The sequence below is a fragment of the Phalacrocorax aristotelis genome, chromosome 1, assembly GCF_949628215.1.
Source record: "Phalacrocorax aristotelis chromosome 1, bGulAri2.1, whole genome shotgun sequence".
In the NCBI taxonomy this organism is placed as follows: Eukaryota; Metazoa; Chordata; class Aves; order Suliformes; family Phalacrocoracidae; genus Phalacrocorax; species Phalacrocorax aristotelis.
Window position 1 is genome coordinate 100886126 of NC_134276.1, and position 15295 is coordinate 100901420.

The 15295-nt window shown below is 38.4% G+C and overlaps 1 protein-coding gene across 2 annotated transcripts in view; it reads right to left on the reverse strand.

Annotated features, from left to right (window-relative positions):
• The window catches only part of DYRK1A (dual specificity tyrosine phosphorylation regulated kinase 1A), an 89814-nt gene that overhangs the window by 15374 nt on the left and 59145 nt on the right, over positions 1-15295 (reverse strand). For both annotated transcript variants that reach the window (XM_075100304.1, XM_075100314.1), the window contains 3 exons: positions 11185-11390; positions 1388-1480; positions 330-518 (listed from right to left, as the gene is read on the reverse strand). In XM_075100304.1, the coding sequence (XP_074956405.1) occupies positions 330-518; positions 1388-1480; positions 11185-11390 (488 nt within the window). The remainder of the gene's footprint in view (positions 1-329; positions 519-1387; positions 1481-11184; positions 11391-15295) is intronic.

Below are 15295 nucleotides of genomic sequence, written 5' to 3' on the forward strand. Positions count from 1 at the left end.
TAGGTAACATTTGTAATAGGTAATCCCTAGCACTAGACTATTGCTTTAATTTATATACCCAAGCCAAACAGCTAAAAATGTGAACTGATAGCAAAAGGCTGTGTTTGCTTATTGCGATATGCTTTACCAGATCTACATACTGAAGTATATTCAAATGTTATCTGTAGTAATAAGAAACAAGCACAGAATACAAGTGTCTTGAGCAGGCACTCAGTATAATAGGACTAAGAAAAGGAGTTTAATTTCAAAATGAGGCAGGAATACCACTTCAAATGAAATGCATATTATGATTCATGTGCATTACAGGTTGTTCAGCTAATACACATTACCTGTCCAAAGGATCCTTTGCCTATTAAGGAGTCAATTTCATAACGATCCATCCACTTCTCCCCATTTTTTACAATATAGTCATAGTTGTCATCATCATAGCCATCATTGTAAACTTTTCTCTCCTTTTTGTGACTGGAATCATCTCCTTGGCCCTGCTGATGCCGCCGTTTTTTTTTTGCATAGTAAACCTAAATATGAAAAGTATATTGCTTAACAGCACTTTTTAGAACATTACTTCAATAAAGACTAGAATCAGCTTTTATAATCATCATACCTAATCCTGTGATTTTAAAATGCAACTTCTACTACTGGAAAAACAAACCATCCTCTCCTGCTATCACTCTATTTGAAGTCAAGTCATTATACCAAAGCAAAGTCTTGATGAATAATTTAAAAATTCGGAAAGCAGATCTAAATAAATGTACTAATAACATTGATCCCTAGAGTTCATAGGTGCAAAAAGAAAAGATACATCACAGTATGCTGTAGATACAGGAAAATTAAAAATGGTAAGTATCCTGCAAACAACAGTTATCAGTTGATCTTTCCACAAGACTGGGAAAGAAGAATTCCAAGGAAGTCAGTAATCACTGCAGAAGTCCCTTCACATTCCCGGCAATTGCCAAAGAGTTAGAAACTAACTGGTGCTTTCCTACAACCACAATTTTTATAGTTCACATTTGCCAATAATATTTAATTAAATAATTTAGGGAAAACACTACTTTTTTCCTTAAAACTCCTTAGACACGTACATAAAGGTTTATAGCATGAGCTAAAAGAGTGTTTGTGCCACTCCTATTTCCTTATCATGCAACAGAAAAGCTCAACGTTTGTTTATGAAACAACAGAAAATAACTTCCAGGATAAAAAATTTTTCAAAGTGCTGTACAGAAAGCAGGACCATGACATCAATGTCTCAAATGAGATATGAACAACAGAGAAAAGCTTGATTTTTCTTATCTCTGCACAAGATTTTTAATAGAAAATATACTTAATAATGTATTGAAAACTAGAACTTCACATAGATACACATTACAAAGATAGCTGGAGCCATTACCTCGTTAATATGCTTGTAGGTTTTGATCAAATCTACAGAGAGTTTCCTCAATGGAGCAGTGGCTGGATCACGGAAAGTTTGGGGCATCCGCCTCTGTAATATGACCATACCATAACTTAGAAAGCAAGCCAGGATCTCAATGATACAATTACTATACCAAATCGTGATATTCATCACAGAAACAAGTTATTTAATTGCAATGTTTTTTATTTAAGCTGACATCAAAAAATACAGAAATTAAAAGAAATTAACTGTTTAGTTACTTTTTAATATAATTAATCAATTTTTTTTAAAAAAAAAGGGCGGGGGGGGGGAAGGGGGGGAAGAAATCCCAAGATTCCTACCTCTCCTCCCACTATGCCTAACAGGCTTAATCCTAATAAACAGTTTTTCCCTCAGTTAAAAATACAGCTTCTTTGACAGCAGATATTCTTGCTGTGTTGCTCTTCTTCCTCATGACTGATACATGAACTGTAACCGTATTTAATGTATAGCTGCATTAAAACCACAAACAGAAGTTAACAGTAATAGCTACTGGAGAACTGTGGCAGTTTGCCACATTTAAACTGTACTGAAGCCCAAATAAAAAGGCCTTGGGTCTACCATGTTTTGCAATATCCAGGCCTAAATCTAAATCTAAAACCTAAAGAATATCTAATGAAATCTAAAACATGTACATGCACACCATACCTACTTTCAAAGTTTTAAAACAACATCCCTGAAAAGGTAGTTATGTTCCTCATTTGCATTTCCTAAAATTGACTACTTTTAGAACAAAATTATCATCAATAGCAGGCCTTTTTTTTTACTGGTTTCCTGAAGAAATAAGACTTATGTGCAACAAAGTTACTTGTGTGCCTCTTTTTTTCTTTGCACACATAATGAATGGTATGTAAATTCTGGATCTACCAATCAACTTCCATTCCTCCTTAGGATTTTTTTGAAATCTGAGAATATAAAGTTCCTGAAAAGATGAAGTTCCAAGTGGCAAGCTGGAGGTGAGTAGTACCCCCAGTAAAAAAAAGGCAGAAAAAACTAAGTCATAAACCATTTTTTCTAAAGCTGACTACCTGCTCAGCTGACACTTAGTTAAGAACACAACTGTGCCACCAGACAAGCTCTGGCAACTTCTCCGTCTCACCCAGTGAGAGTGTCAGATGGGGAGTTAGGAGAGAGAGTGCTGAGGTTAGTGTGACTGGGCCCGCAGCCTGCCTCTCTCTATTCCCCCTCTTCACGTGACAGAAAACCACATGGCAAGTTTAAGCAGTTCTACTGGAGAAAAGCTTTCTTCATGTATGTAAAGCAGCTTCTACTTCCTTACTCACTATTAAGAGAGTCAGATGACCAAGCTCCTCCACACTCAGCCTTACAACTCCCCATCTCCCATTATCTCATCTAATGCCATCAAATATGCTCACGCTCCTAACTCTTGTCGCTTCCAAGGGCTTAATCTCATCTGCTGCCTCTTATTACAACTAAACTGATATGCAGCCTCCTGCAGAGCTGAGGAAAGAGCAGAAGCTGTCAACAAAAATAATGAAACTGATTTTTGTATCACTATTGCTGAACTAATAAATGAACTGGAAAAGCATAACTGCTCCTCTACCTTTTATGGCATTACTTAATACTTACAATGGTGGCTGTGCAAATAGCTCATTCCTTTGCTCAATGACCAAATGAAAAAAAAAAAACACGTTGAAGCCACCAAAAAGGTTCTCACAAACAGACATGATAAAGACAGCCTGTGCTTCTGAAATTGGACCTGAAGTCAGGTACCCAAGCAACCATATGAGAAAGCTAAGCCCACGCTCTCCTCTGGGGGATGCATAGACTGCACTGGGGTGGGGGGGGAGCACAAGCAGGAGCGCGAGACAGAGTGCGAACAAGCAAGAGAGCTAAAGAGAGGGGAGGAAAGGCAAGACACTTCCAGCAAGCTTACTGCATCTGTATGAGGCTGGGACCTCCAACAAGTATAAAACTCAGTAGAGCTGAAGGCTCCCAAGAAATGGCAATTCAAAGCTTTGATGCACACCACTCTGAACATGCCCACGTAATGTTTTTACACCCCTGCAAGACCACTGACTTGTGGTGTTTCTGATTAGGGTATGTTTCTCAGAGAGATGTGATACAGTTAAACTTCCCTCAAGAATTTCAACCCAAGTCACGCCCCAGGTTTTCCAGACAATTCACTTTGGGATATGCCCACTACCATCAGTTTCCCTTAAGCAGGCTTACCAAATTAATTCCTTAAATTCCATTATAAAATTCCATTTTATAAACATCAGGAAAGTATGTTTTAAAGGTTCCTAAACAAACTATTTCACACTTACAAAACATTTTTGTTTCTTCCTTTCATCTGTCAAACAAATGTGAACCATAAAACAAATCAGACCAAAATACAATCTCCTGGTGCTGTTAAAAAAACTAAACTGCATCTAGACCTAGTCCCAATTGTCACTGTTACAGGCTTTTAAAATACAAATATTTCCTTTAAATTCCTTAATCTGACTTAAAGAGGTTATTGGAACATGAGAACACTGTAGTTTTTCTGGTAAGAGAAACCATGCTGCGGTGCACAAATACTGGCAGGGACCACTCTCTGTCCTAAGCTGACATGACCAGCACAGGGTCTCTGTTACACAGGTTACGAGTTTTGAGGAAAGAGTCACAGCGTGGAAGAACTCCATAGGTCAGATCAACTCTTCAGACATAAGGTTGCTCTAATTTGGAAAGGGAGTTTGTAGGGCAAGTATTCAAAGTTTAATTTCTAATTTATATGTCAAATTTGCTTGCTTATTAAAAAAAAAATTCTTCTAATTTCAACTCTGAAATAAGCAGCAGGGGGGTGGGGGTGATCTAATTTGTTGATGTTTCCTAATGGTAAATAATTAAAATTCTGCAGGCTACTCCTATGTTGCTTGCAGCCAGTACCTTATTTGAAAAACATGCTTTTAGTTGTGCATTTAGGAGTCACACATTCCTGAGGACACACTTTTTAACCTATATGAACTTTTTAACAGGTACTATTTTGCTATCGTGGGTGGGAAAGGAGAAAGAATTGACCTTTTCTTCCTCCCCATTATTTTGCAAAATTTGTAATATTCTCTTCTTTTTCCAAGCTCCTTTTGTAGACTCTTACTCCCTTCTTCCTGATGATGGAAGACTATGGAACAAAGTGATCATTATCTATTTTATGCAATAACACCCTCAAATTCTTTATTATTGGGGTAATACTGATTTCCCTCTTGGCTTCAAAGAATGCTCAACCACAAAATTAAAAAAAAAAAAAAAAAAGAAAAAGAAAAATCCTATTGCACAAGCTTCAGTCTCTATCTGGTGGCCAGAGAGCAATACTGCAGCCTCAGATCTTTCTAAAGATAGAACGCAAATCTGAGGATAAGCTTGTATTTCGAGGCTGAGAGACAAGAAATGACTTTCATTACAATTATATATGTCCGTAAATACCCATCACATTCTGACCGGTCCACACTTATGCCTCAGTGGAAACAATACAGCTACCTGGGATGGTACCATGTTGAAAATTACTATACTGAATATTTATTTTCTTAGCTATTAACCAAATACACATGACACAGTGCTGAGAAGCAACCTGTAACTAGTCTAAACAAAGAATCATCACATAAGGACAAAAAAAGGCAACCAAGAGCCCCCTTAGCTGTACTCAACACATTTGAGACAAAACATGTTTCAAGGAAACTCTGATTTTTAACTCAGGTATGTTATTTTAACTAGCATAATCTTTAAGGTTTAATGAATGAAGGAACAGACAACATATTTCTCTCTCTTTGGACATATGCTTTATTATCTAAAAAACAGATGGTACTGTTCCTTACCAAATACATTTTATTTTGATTATGGAAAATTTTGAGCAGATATATATGTATATATTCTGTTAATGGAATACTTCAATTCTCTTTTTTTTTTTAAGATAGATCTGTCACTATCCACATTCATTTAAAAAAGAAAAGAAAATATAAATTCTGCTTGCGTATAATACATGTTCTATTTTACAAACAGAATAAATCATGAGGATTTTATATTATAAGGGTAACTTTTAGCAAGAATTCCAATTGTAATGACCTACTTAATAGACTACCATATTAAAGAACTGAATGAACCAGTCTCATCTCCTACACCATTTGCTTTCAAAACCCTTCTCGCATGACAATAATATAGGATAGGCAGTCAACGCTAATCCCATATCGTGGTGGGCAGCCACACAATAGGTGGTGTCTCCAGAGGGTCAGCAAAACAGACGTTTAATTGCTATAACCACAAGCCACAGTAAGATTTCCCATAATATACAGCAAACTTCAGATTTTTAGAAAAATTACCAAAGTGAAAAAAGCATTTGTGCCAGAGAATAAACCAAGAGAAATCCAAGACTATTATTCAAACTGACTGTAGTCAACAGCAGAACTGTATGCAGGTAGGGACAGAATTTCAGTCCAGTTACTTTAATCATTGACTTGTGCTCTGTGAGTATTTTCTTCCTATTCTGGCTTACTTCCACCAAAAAAATAAGGTTGCTGAATAAAAGTATTAGTAATAAATGGATAACTTTAAAGTTAAATAAATAAATAAAACCAGCAAGGAAATAGGGGTCATCTGCCATTATTTTATCCTGCCTGATTCAACCCAACCATTAAAAAAAAAAAAAAAAAAAAAAAAAAAAGAGCAGTGGGGAGCAGGGGAAGTGGTAGAAAGGGAATGAAAAACCCTGCTCTGAAATTCTTGTTGCCAGATCATAAACATATTTTTTTCTTAAAAAATGTCCAACATAGATGGAAGGCGAGAGAAAAGCTTTTACTGAAACGAATTGCATGGTCATGTTCGTGACAGACTCTGGTAAAGTCTGACATCACTAATGATAATGTTGCTGACTAGGTAGCTGAAGTAACTGAACTAAGGATTTGCCACTGCCTACTAGGACACATTAAATTTGCAATGATCCAGTTGCAATCAGTAAAATCTTTGGCAAACATCTGGTCAGTAAAATCTAGGATTTTGCAGGTGGTAAGTGATCTTAGATACATATAGAGAGACAGTTTAGCGGTCAGCCTGACCTTTGAATTCCAGGTGCTTTGTGAAAGCTAAACTGTTGCAATTTGTTACCAAAATGTGCCCAGGAATCTCACCTCAATTTCTTTATCAGGTTTCTAATTTTCTGATCTTTTGTATTTAACTGAAAAAAGTTTCAGGCAATCTGAGTATCCATGACGAAGATAAACACTAGCACAGCACAAAACATGATTGTTTGAAGTTGTGAAAACTTTTAAGCTCTTATCTTATGTTCACATCAGGCTATGCCGAACTCTCCAGATGCAACCAGTTGGAACTGGACAAAGAAATAATACCATTTGTTATTGCTAAAGGAGAAAGGTCCCACTAATCTATTATTTTCTGTTCATTCTAGGCCACACACTCTTACTGCCTTCCTGAAGCTGGCTCAGGCGCTCATCAGAGAAGTAAGACCACACAACCAAGAGCAGGACCCCATCCTACCAGGAGGCCCAGCACTTGGTGAATCACAGATTTAAAGTAAACCCTAACAATCCAGCAGTTTTCGGGAAAAAAAAAGCCTTATGCCTAACTACTGAAGAAAAAAAAATAAAAAAGGACAGAGCTGGAAGTTCTTAACTATAATTTAAAACCTCATAAATAAGTGAAAAACAAAGCAATTTGGTTGGCTTTGAAGTATCTTCCTGTTATTTGTTTCTTGCCAATGATGAGATGAGTAAGTTTTGGCCACCACAGCCATAAAGCAATAGGTGCAAGAGAAGATTATGTAAATAATATTTTATGGGTAACGTGTAATACAAATACACATATTTTATATAACTTTAATATAAATTGTCATTACTGTTTCCTAACCTTTAATCTGCAACTCCAAATGATTCATAAAATACCAGAATATGGTCTGCAAGCCATTACAAATCAAAAAACAAGCATGACAGACTGGGAATAAAAAAATAAATTAACATTCAAGGCCTAGCTTCCCCATTATTTGGTTATGAATGAAAATCATTACAGGAACTTGAGCAAGACAATACTCCTCCAAAAAAGGAGTCAGTCCTCAGTAAAAAGAAAGACACAAAAATAACCTGAAAAAACATAATAAGGCAGATCATCTTTGCTGTTTATCATTATGACATCATTTACAGAAGATGTTGCTGTTCTACATGCTGAAACTTAACAGCTACTCTTAACAACTGACAAGCAGTATCCTTATGTATCTTGCTGCAGCCTGAAGAAATTTACTTTCAGAGGGGAACTACGTGCTATCCATTATTTCTACAAAGCCTCAGCATCCCAAAAGCTGAGACTTCATCCTGAGTTTTATTTTCAAGCAAGTCAATTCTGCCTGGATTTGGACAAAATACTCTGTTTACAAAGTTCCACAAATGTAGCAATCAAGAAAGTAACCTTTGTAACATTTGTATTTTCAGTTCCTTCAGCTGAAGATTCACTCAAAGACATGTAAAGCGAGTTTATCGAAACGATGGGCTATTTTGGAGAGGAGAGGGCAGACTTCCCTAGCCAAAGGCAATTTGCCGAGGCAGAGCACCGCCTTGCAGTGAGGCTGGCGATGTAGTGCGGCACTCTGGCCAGCAGATGGTGGCTGGAGCTCGGGAAAGAATTTTGCCTGGCAGTCCTGGCACAACCACGGCCGACCTTGGGACATTCCCACTTCGTTGACCCATCTGCCTACTGAATCAACAAGGTGATGGAGCACTCTCAGGAGCCAAGGGGCTGGCAACGCGCTATTAATCAGCTGTTGGACGCCTGCTTTTAGGCTGTTGAAACTGGCAGCACCAAAGCTGACGCAGTGGTCTAGGCTGCTGATGACTACTGCTCAGCAGGAAATTCGAGGGTCCTGAAGCTCAGAGACCTAACTTCTCATCTGTTGGACTGGATGCAAGATACTGCATTAAAAGGATCTACCCTTTAAGAGTTACATTTCCTACATCTGCCAAAACTCGCCTTTTTCTTCCTCCTATTTTTTTATGGCTAGTAGGTCAATCTATGAAGCGTTCTACAACAGACATTCAGCCTACCCTTTTTGCTGTCCAAGTTAAAAACATTATCGTCTTACCTTTATGTATCTGAAAACATAGAAGTATGTCACCTTACATGACTGAAGAGAGTTTGCCATTACTACAAGATTAGTCTGGTGTCACGAACTTCAATAACAGACAAGCACATGAACAACACAAAGAACTAACGGTGGGATTCCCACAGAGGAATGAAACAACCACACAAGGGCGGTTCAGAAAATGATCTCTGTGAGAGATTTCAGAATTGACACATACAGGACAGAACTGTTTTCATCAAGGACAGAGAGAAACAAGTTGAAGCATAGTCAAGGCAATACCTTGAATAAAAATGATTCCTGTAGAAACGTCATAAAGAAAGAATCTGTGAGATATATGTATCATTTAGACATGAATACCTAGATGGTATGCAGATTACATCTGGAGTGAAAGGCAGGATGGTCCACAGCAATGGAGAAATGTAAGACAGCACAAAGCCTTCAACAATAGAGCGTCATGGCTTTTCATAAGGAGAAAAAAAAAGAGTAACATTTTCATCACGATGAACTAGAGCTGACTATTGAATTCTATACTATAGGGCTATTGAAAGAGAAAGAACAGGAAAATTATTTTGCACAGAGACAAGGTCTCGAGCAGATGATCTGACTCACTAGCATAAAGATGTTAGCTGGGTTTGGTTTTGCAGGTAAGGTTAACCAGAAGTGCAGCGCAAAGGCAAAAAGCCATTGAGACTCCCCAACAGAGGCTCATCTAGAGCCTCCGTACCAACCTGGCATCTGGTGAAGAGAACTCTTTATGGGACTTGCTGATGGAAGAAGCACAAGAACTCAAAGAAGGAAAGAGTCATGAAAGGCAAGTAGTCAGAAGACTTCAAAAAGTTGCCCACCACGAAAGACAAGGGTGCTGAAAGCAGCTCACAAAGGATAAAGGAGTAGTGATTCTGAGCTGCTTAGGCAGAGGTCTATAAAGACTTCAACAACACAATTACAGTAAAACAAGAAGACGGAAACTACAACGCAGAAGAAACAAGATGGAACTGGAAAAATAAAAACACTGATTCTATAAAATACTGTTAGTGGGGCAAAGACAGCTTCATTGTCATTATCACAGTGGCCAGCTGATCATTTCTTCGTATGGATAACTTCCGGAGCTAACCACAGCTTCTTCCCTACATTTACATACTCATCTCAGTGGGCTGCATTCTTTGGTCAACAATTCTTGGCTGTTCTCCGGAAACTATTCTTCAGCTTTCTATTATTCAGCTACCATTTTAAGGCCATTGTCACCACAAACACCAACGGATGGTGATACGTCCTAAAGTTCCTTGATTTTGCCTTTCAGTTTGAAAGCATGAACAAATAAGCACTAATGTATGCTAAAGCTCACAAATGTGATGCCAGATTTTAACACTTAGATAAGTACCTCGAAAGACTAAAGGAACAAAGCAACTTTCCTTAATTGGCAGACTGATTCACTAACCTCATTGTGGAGGTTCTGGGGGACCTTTAACCTTAAAAAAGCCACAGAAATTACCTTTGTGGATTTCTCAAGCAAAATACTATTATACATGAGCAGATTTACTCTTCCTACTGAGTGGCTCTCACGAAAGTAAAAACATCCTTTGCCAGCTCCATTCACTTTGCCATTCTTCACAGAGCCCTAGTCATTCAGATCTCCAAATCCTAGTATCAAATATCCTGGCACTTAGTTTGACCATTCTCATCCTCTCTAATCTTTTCCTCTTTCTGCGTAAGTGCCTTCCTACAGAGCATCTCTTGATGGTACTGTAGATTTTTCTACAGAAGCCATCTTGAACACAAAGACAGAACTGAATCCAGTAGCAGCAAAAGACTTCACTCTCAATCCTCTTTAAGTGGAACATGCCTCATCAGCCTGCACCAAATTTTGAAGCTCTGATTTAGAGACTTCTGGATTTTAAGCTTTGAAACCTATCTGTGTTCACACCTTCACAACTGGGGTGTGCCATTTTTAATAAAGCAAGAGAATTATCTCTTACACAGGGCAATACTAGCTCCTGTGGCTAGCAACCTAGCACTGTTAGTTAGGAAGCTACTTCCGCAGTTCTAGCGACTCATAGGCAGTAAGGAAGAAACACTCACCTTGACAGCTCAAAAGCATCCATAATCGTCATAATCCCTGTGTTCGTTTTACCTCCTTGCAATAGTAACTAGTAAATTAGTAGTAGTGAACCCCCAATGACAGCATAACTTTAGATTTAGCTTTTTTTTTTAAAAAGCGTATCTTCCTTAATAAAATATGTCTTTCATGCAAACCTCTCTATTCCAAATACAGTAACCAGTGACTCTGCATTAAAACACTGTCCATTAGAACAAGTAATAAAACAATCACATTCTAACACCAAACACCCCTAAGGAAAAAAAAAAAGCTATTATTAAACTCCTTTTTCAACTCTCCACTTGGACAATTGCTCTCCCCTCTCATCTCAAAAAATGTCAGAAGTAGAACTATCAAAATAAATATGTACCAGATGTTTAAAACAATTGCCAGAAACTTATTTGTCCACCTGTCCTTGAAGAGTCAGGAGTTAATTAGTTCAAAAAAAACCAAAATAAACCAAAAACAAACACAAAAAGAAAAAAAATCACAAAAACATTTGCCCTGATCCTGTAATTTATGGGTGTATAATATATTTAGAGGAAGACTTGCTACATATAAAATTACTTTTTTGTTACCACTTACCTGGTTTGTTAATATTACAGGTGGATCAATCTGGTCAGCATATGATAAGGCAGAAACCTGTTGGTCATTTATGTTCTGCTGCCGACGATCACTGTACTGCTGATGCGAATGGGACATCTGTCCAGCCATCTGAAGGCCAGCAGCATGGAATGAAAACGATGGTGCAAGCCGAACAGATGAAGGTTTGCATGCTGAAGTCTCTCCTCCTGCAAAGACAGTATGAGTTTTTAATGTACTTAATGGCTTGAAAATATTTACCTCAGTTAGCCTCCCTCTCCTAGTTTACAGAGCTTATAAACACTAACAGTTTCATCATTTCAATACACACAAGAGTTTTCATACACAGTGAACCCAAAAATCATCCTCATGTAAAAATTACCTAGCTGAAGCGCTTCTTCCCTTCTCAATGTGACAAATCATTCATTAATCATTTATTCCTATTTATCCTTTCATCCCTTTTCTAACTTCTTCATCTACATGTCATAACTCAGTCAGAATTTGACGGGGTTATTTTCAAAGATACGAATTTTGTGTATGGATTCCATGAAAGCCAGAAAAATACTCAAGTTCTGCCTTTCAAGGTTGCTCACAGCAACTTGCTGGACTGACTGTACCAAAAGAAAAGAAAAGCTAGTGCCGAGCCTCAGCAGCTCATCTTCCTGGGTCCAGTCCTGTTCAACATAGTCATCAATGACCTGGATGATGGGACAGAGTGTAACCTCAGGAAGTTTGCTGATGACACCAAGCTCGGAGGAGTGGCTGATACACCAGAAGGCTGTGCTGCCATCCAGCGAGACCTGGACAGGCTGGAGAGCTGGGCCGAGGGGAACCTGATGCAATTCAACAAGAGCAAGTGCAAGGTCCTGCGCCTGGGGAGGAACAACCCCATGCACCAGTACAGGCTGGGGGCTGAATTACTGGAAAGTGGCTCTGCTGAGAAGGACCTGGGAGTGCTGGTGGACAACAAGCTGACCCTGAGCCAGCGATGTGCCCTTGTGGCCAAGAAGGCCAATGGTATCCTGGGGTACATTAAAGGAGTGTGGCCAGCAGGTCGAGGGAGGTTATCCTCCCCCTCTACTCTGTCCTGGTGAGGCCACATCTGGAGTACTGTGTCCAGTTTTGGGCCCCCCAGTTTAAGAAGGATGTGCCTGAGCAAGTCCAGCAGAGAGCTACCAAGATGATCAGGGGACTGGAGCATCTCCCTTATGAGGAAAGGCTGAGAGACATGGGTTTGTTTAGCCTGGAGAAGAGAAGACTGAGGGGGGATTTCATCCATAACTATAAATACCTAAAGGGTGGGTGTCAGGATGATGGGACTAGGCTCTTTTCAATAGTAGCCAATGACAGGACAAGGGGCAATGGGCACAAGTTGGCACACAGGAAGTTCCACCTCAATATGAGAAAAAACTTGTTTCCTGTGAGGGTGCCAGAGCAGTGGCACAGGCTGCCCAGAGAGGCTGTGGAGTCTCCTTCCCTGGAGACGTTCAAAACCCGCCTGGATGCGGTGCTGTGCCCCCTGCCCTGGGTGTGCCTGCTCAAGCAAGGGGGGTTGGACAAGATGATCTCCAGAGGTCCCTTCCAACCCCTACCATTCTGTGATTCTGTGATTCCCTATCCTCAATGTTTATGCCTTCCTACAAACTGCTTAGCTCACTAGCCTACATTTTTAACTTCCATCCTTCTTCCAATGCAACATTGTACTTCAAGTCAGCTTCCTGCCTCTACTGCTGAGTTTCATCAAGATACAGGTAGCATGCACTGTAACTTGAATTTTTGGGAAGGTGACATCAGACTGCCAGAAGCAACTGCAAAGCAAGAGACAAACAGAACACTTGGTGTCGAGTTGCAGGAGAATGGCAAATCATACGGCCAAAGTACTAGATTCCATAACATCTTGAAAAATATAAAATTCCATAGGCACAGAATCTGCCTCTAACCAGGACAGACCCCACACCTCTCAACTCTTGTTTCAGACATCCATCAGATGGCATTTAATTGGCTCATAGTCTACTTGTACCTTCACGGTCCTCTAATGGCAGAGGACAGACTGAAGTACAATTTGGTTTTCTTTGCTTGCTAATGAAAGTTTAGCATGTTCCACATTTAACATTCATCCTTTTGCTTTTTGCTGACTATGCCAGGGGGGGAAGTTCTCTAAATGGATGCCATGTTGGCACAACATAAGAGACAGAGCAGGATGGGACAAGCAGCCAGGCACACTGAAGCCAACATTGCCACTGAAGGAATATGTGTGGAATCAGAAACTGAAATCTGGAAGCACGGTTATTGGTAAAGATTAAATCTAGAAGCAAGATGTGAAATAATCAAGGACCTTAACCAGCAAGGGAAATCCCCATTTCTTTTACAATCAAAATCTTGCAAGAAAATTATAGTCAATAGAGAAGAGTAGATGAACACTGCCCATCAATTTGACCTTCTGAAAAATAACTGCCTGCTCAATTCACCACATAGTCTTATGTTAAGAAAAAATAAAATATTGACAATGATACTGCGTCATTGACTCAGCACCTATCAGGGCAGTAGAAGAACTGCATGGGATGGAATCAAATGCCATTTTACATTAAGAGCATTTTAGAAAAATATATTCAATAAAAAAGTCAAAATAATATTCAAACAGCTATAAATAAGAAAGCCTATAAACAATATAATCACTGTTACTTTAAAAGGGGTGAAGTAAAATTGTACAGTGAAATATCCAGTGATGGACCACTGGTATTTTTCTTCACTGTTACAATTCAGTACTACTAAAAGACTAACAGAACAAACTGCTCTAGAAAATGAACTGGCTGCCCATAAGCACCCACATATATTCACAATGCTAAAAAACAAACAAACAAACAGAAAAACCCCACACCAACAAAACCTTCAAAGAATAACTATGATATATGAAAACTCCTTTTTTTCGTGTGCATTATGGTGCCTCTGGAACATGATGAAGTATCAAGACGACCTTACAAATGGAAGGTCCATTTACAAATGGAAATAGAATAAAGACATTCCTGGCCTAAAACCATTATAAGCTAAGTCAACTTAACATTGCACAGAAAATTACTCTAACTCTCCTGTAAAATGTCCATTAAAAACTGCTTTGTGATTTTTACACAAATACAGATCCTAGTAATCTCTGAAAGGGAAACCGTCCTCCAACATTTAAAGATACAGTGAAAATATTAGTTAAGCATCTGAGATTAAACTTTTAAAACTACTTGCAACTTTTTCTATTTCGATGCCAAGTAATATCTTGTGTTCACCTACGAATTGGGCAACAGGTTGTCACCTTCTTTAAATTTAAAATTATCTACTATGAACCTCACAAGCTCGCATTTAAATACAGGGGGGAAATATGCACAAAGATTCTAATATATCAACAGATGTCTCTCAAAGATATCATGGCTCCTTCATATTAATGCATCTGTCAGATCCTGTAAAAACTGTATATAAATATTTTTCCCTCAGTACTGTATTTTCTTAATATTGAAACTCCATTTTAACTAGAGAGTCAGAGTTAATCTTCCAACTATATAACTTGGTAAATCTAGCATACATTTACTTTTCAGGATATAATGAACGCTCCTGTAAGAATGGGTGAACACAAATAAGACGCTGTTTGATATATCTACTTTCTGTTCTTTTTATTTCTGCTGATTTTCTGCTTCACCTGGGGGGGGAAAAAAGAATCTCACTCAGCAAGGTCATGGTCAGTGAATTAAAAACCCAAACAATCTTTAAATCAAATAGTAAAAAAAACCCACCACTTATTCTAAATTGTAGAGCCACTTACTTTGAAAAAGCTTTTAAATTTAAACAATTAAAGTTTTATTTCTTGTATTTTTTTACCCCAGGCCAGTTTCCCAATAGCATACCAGATAGCTAGCAAATTAGATAACTTAATAAAACCAAATTTTATTTAAAAAAATTCTGCACTTGCACGTGTCCCTAAAAAGCAGAAAGCTCACATACACACACACAAAAATCCTTGTAGCATGGAGTTCTCATTTACCATTTGACTTCATAGTATCTTCTGACACTCACTCAAAAGATCACAAGAAATCTCAGGATAAACTGAATAACGCACTACACACATTTCCCT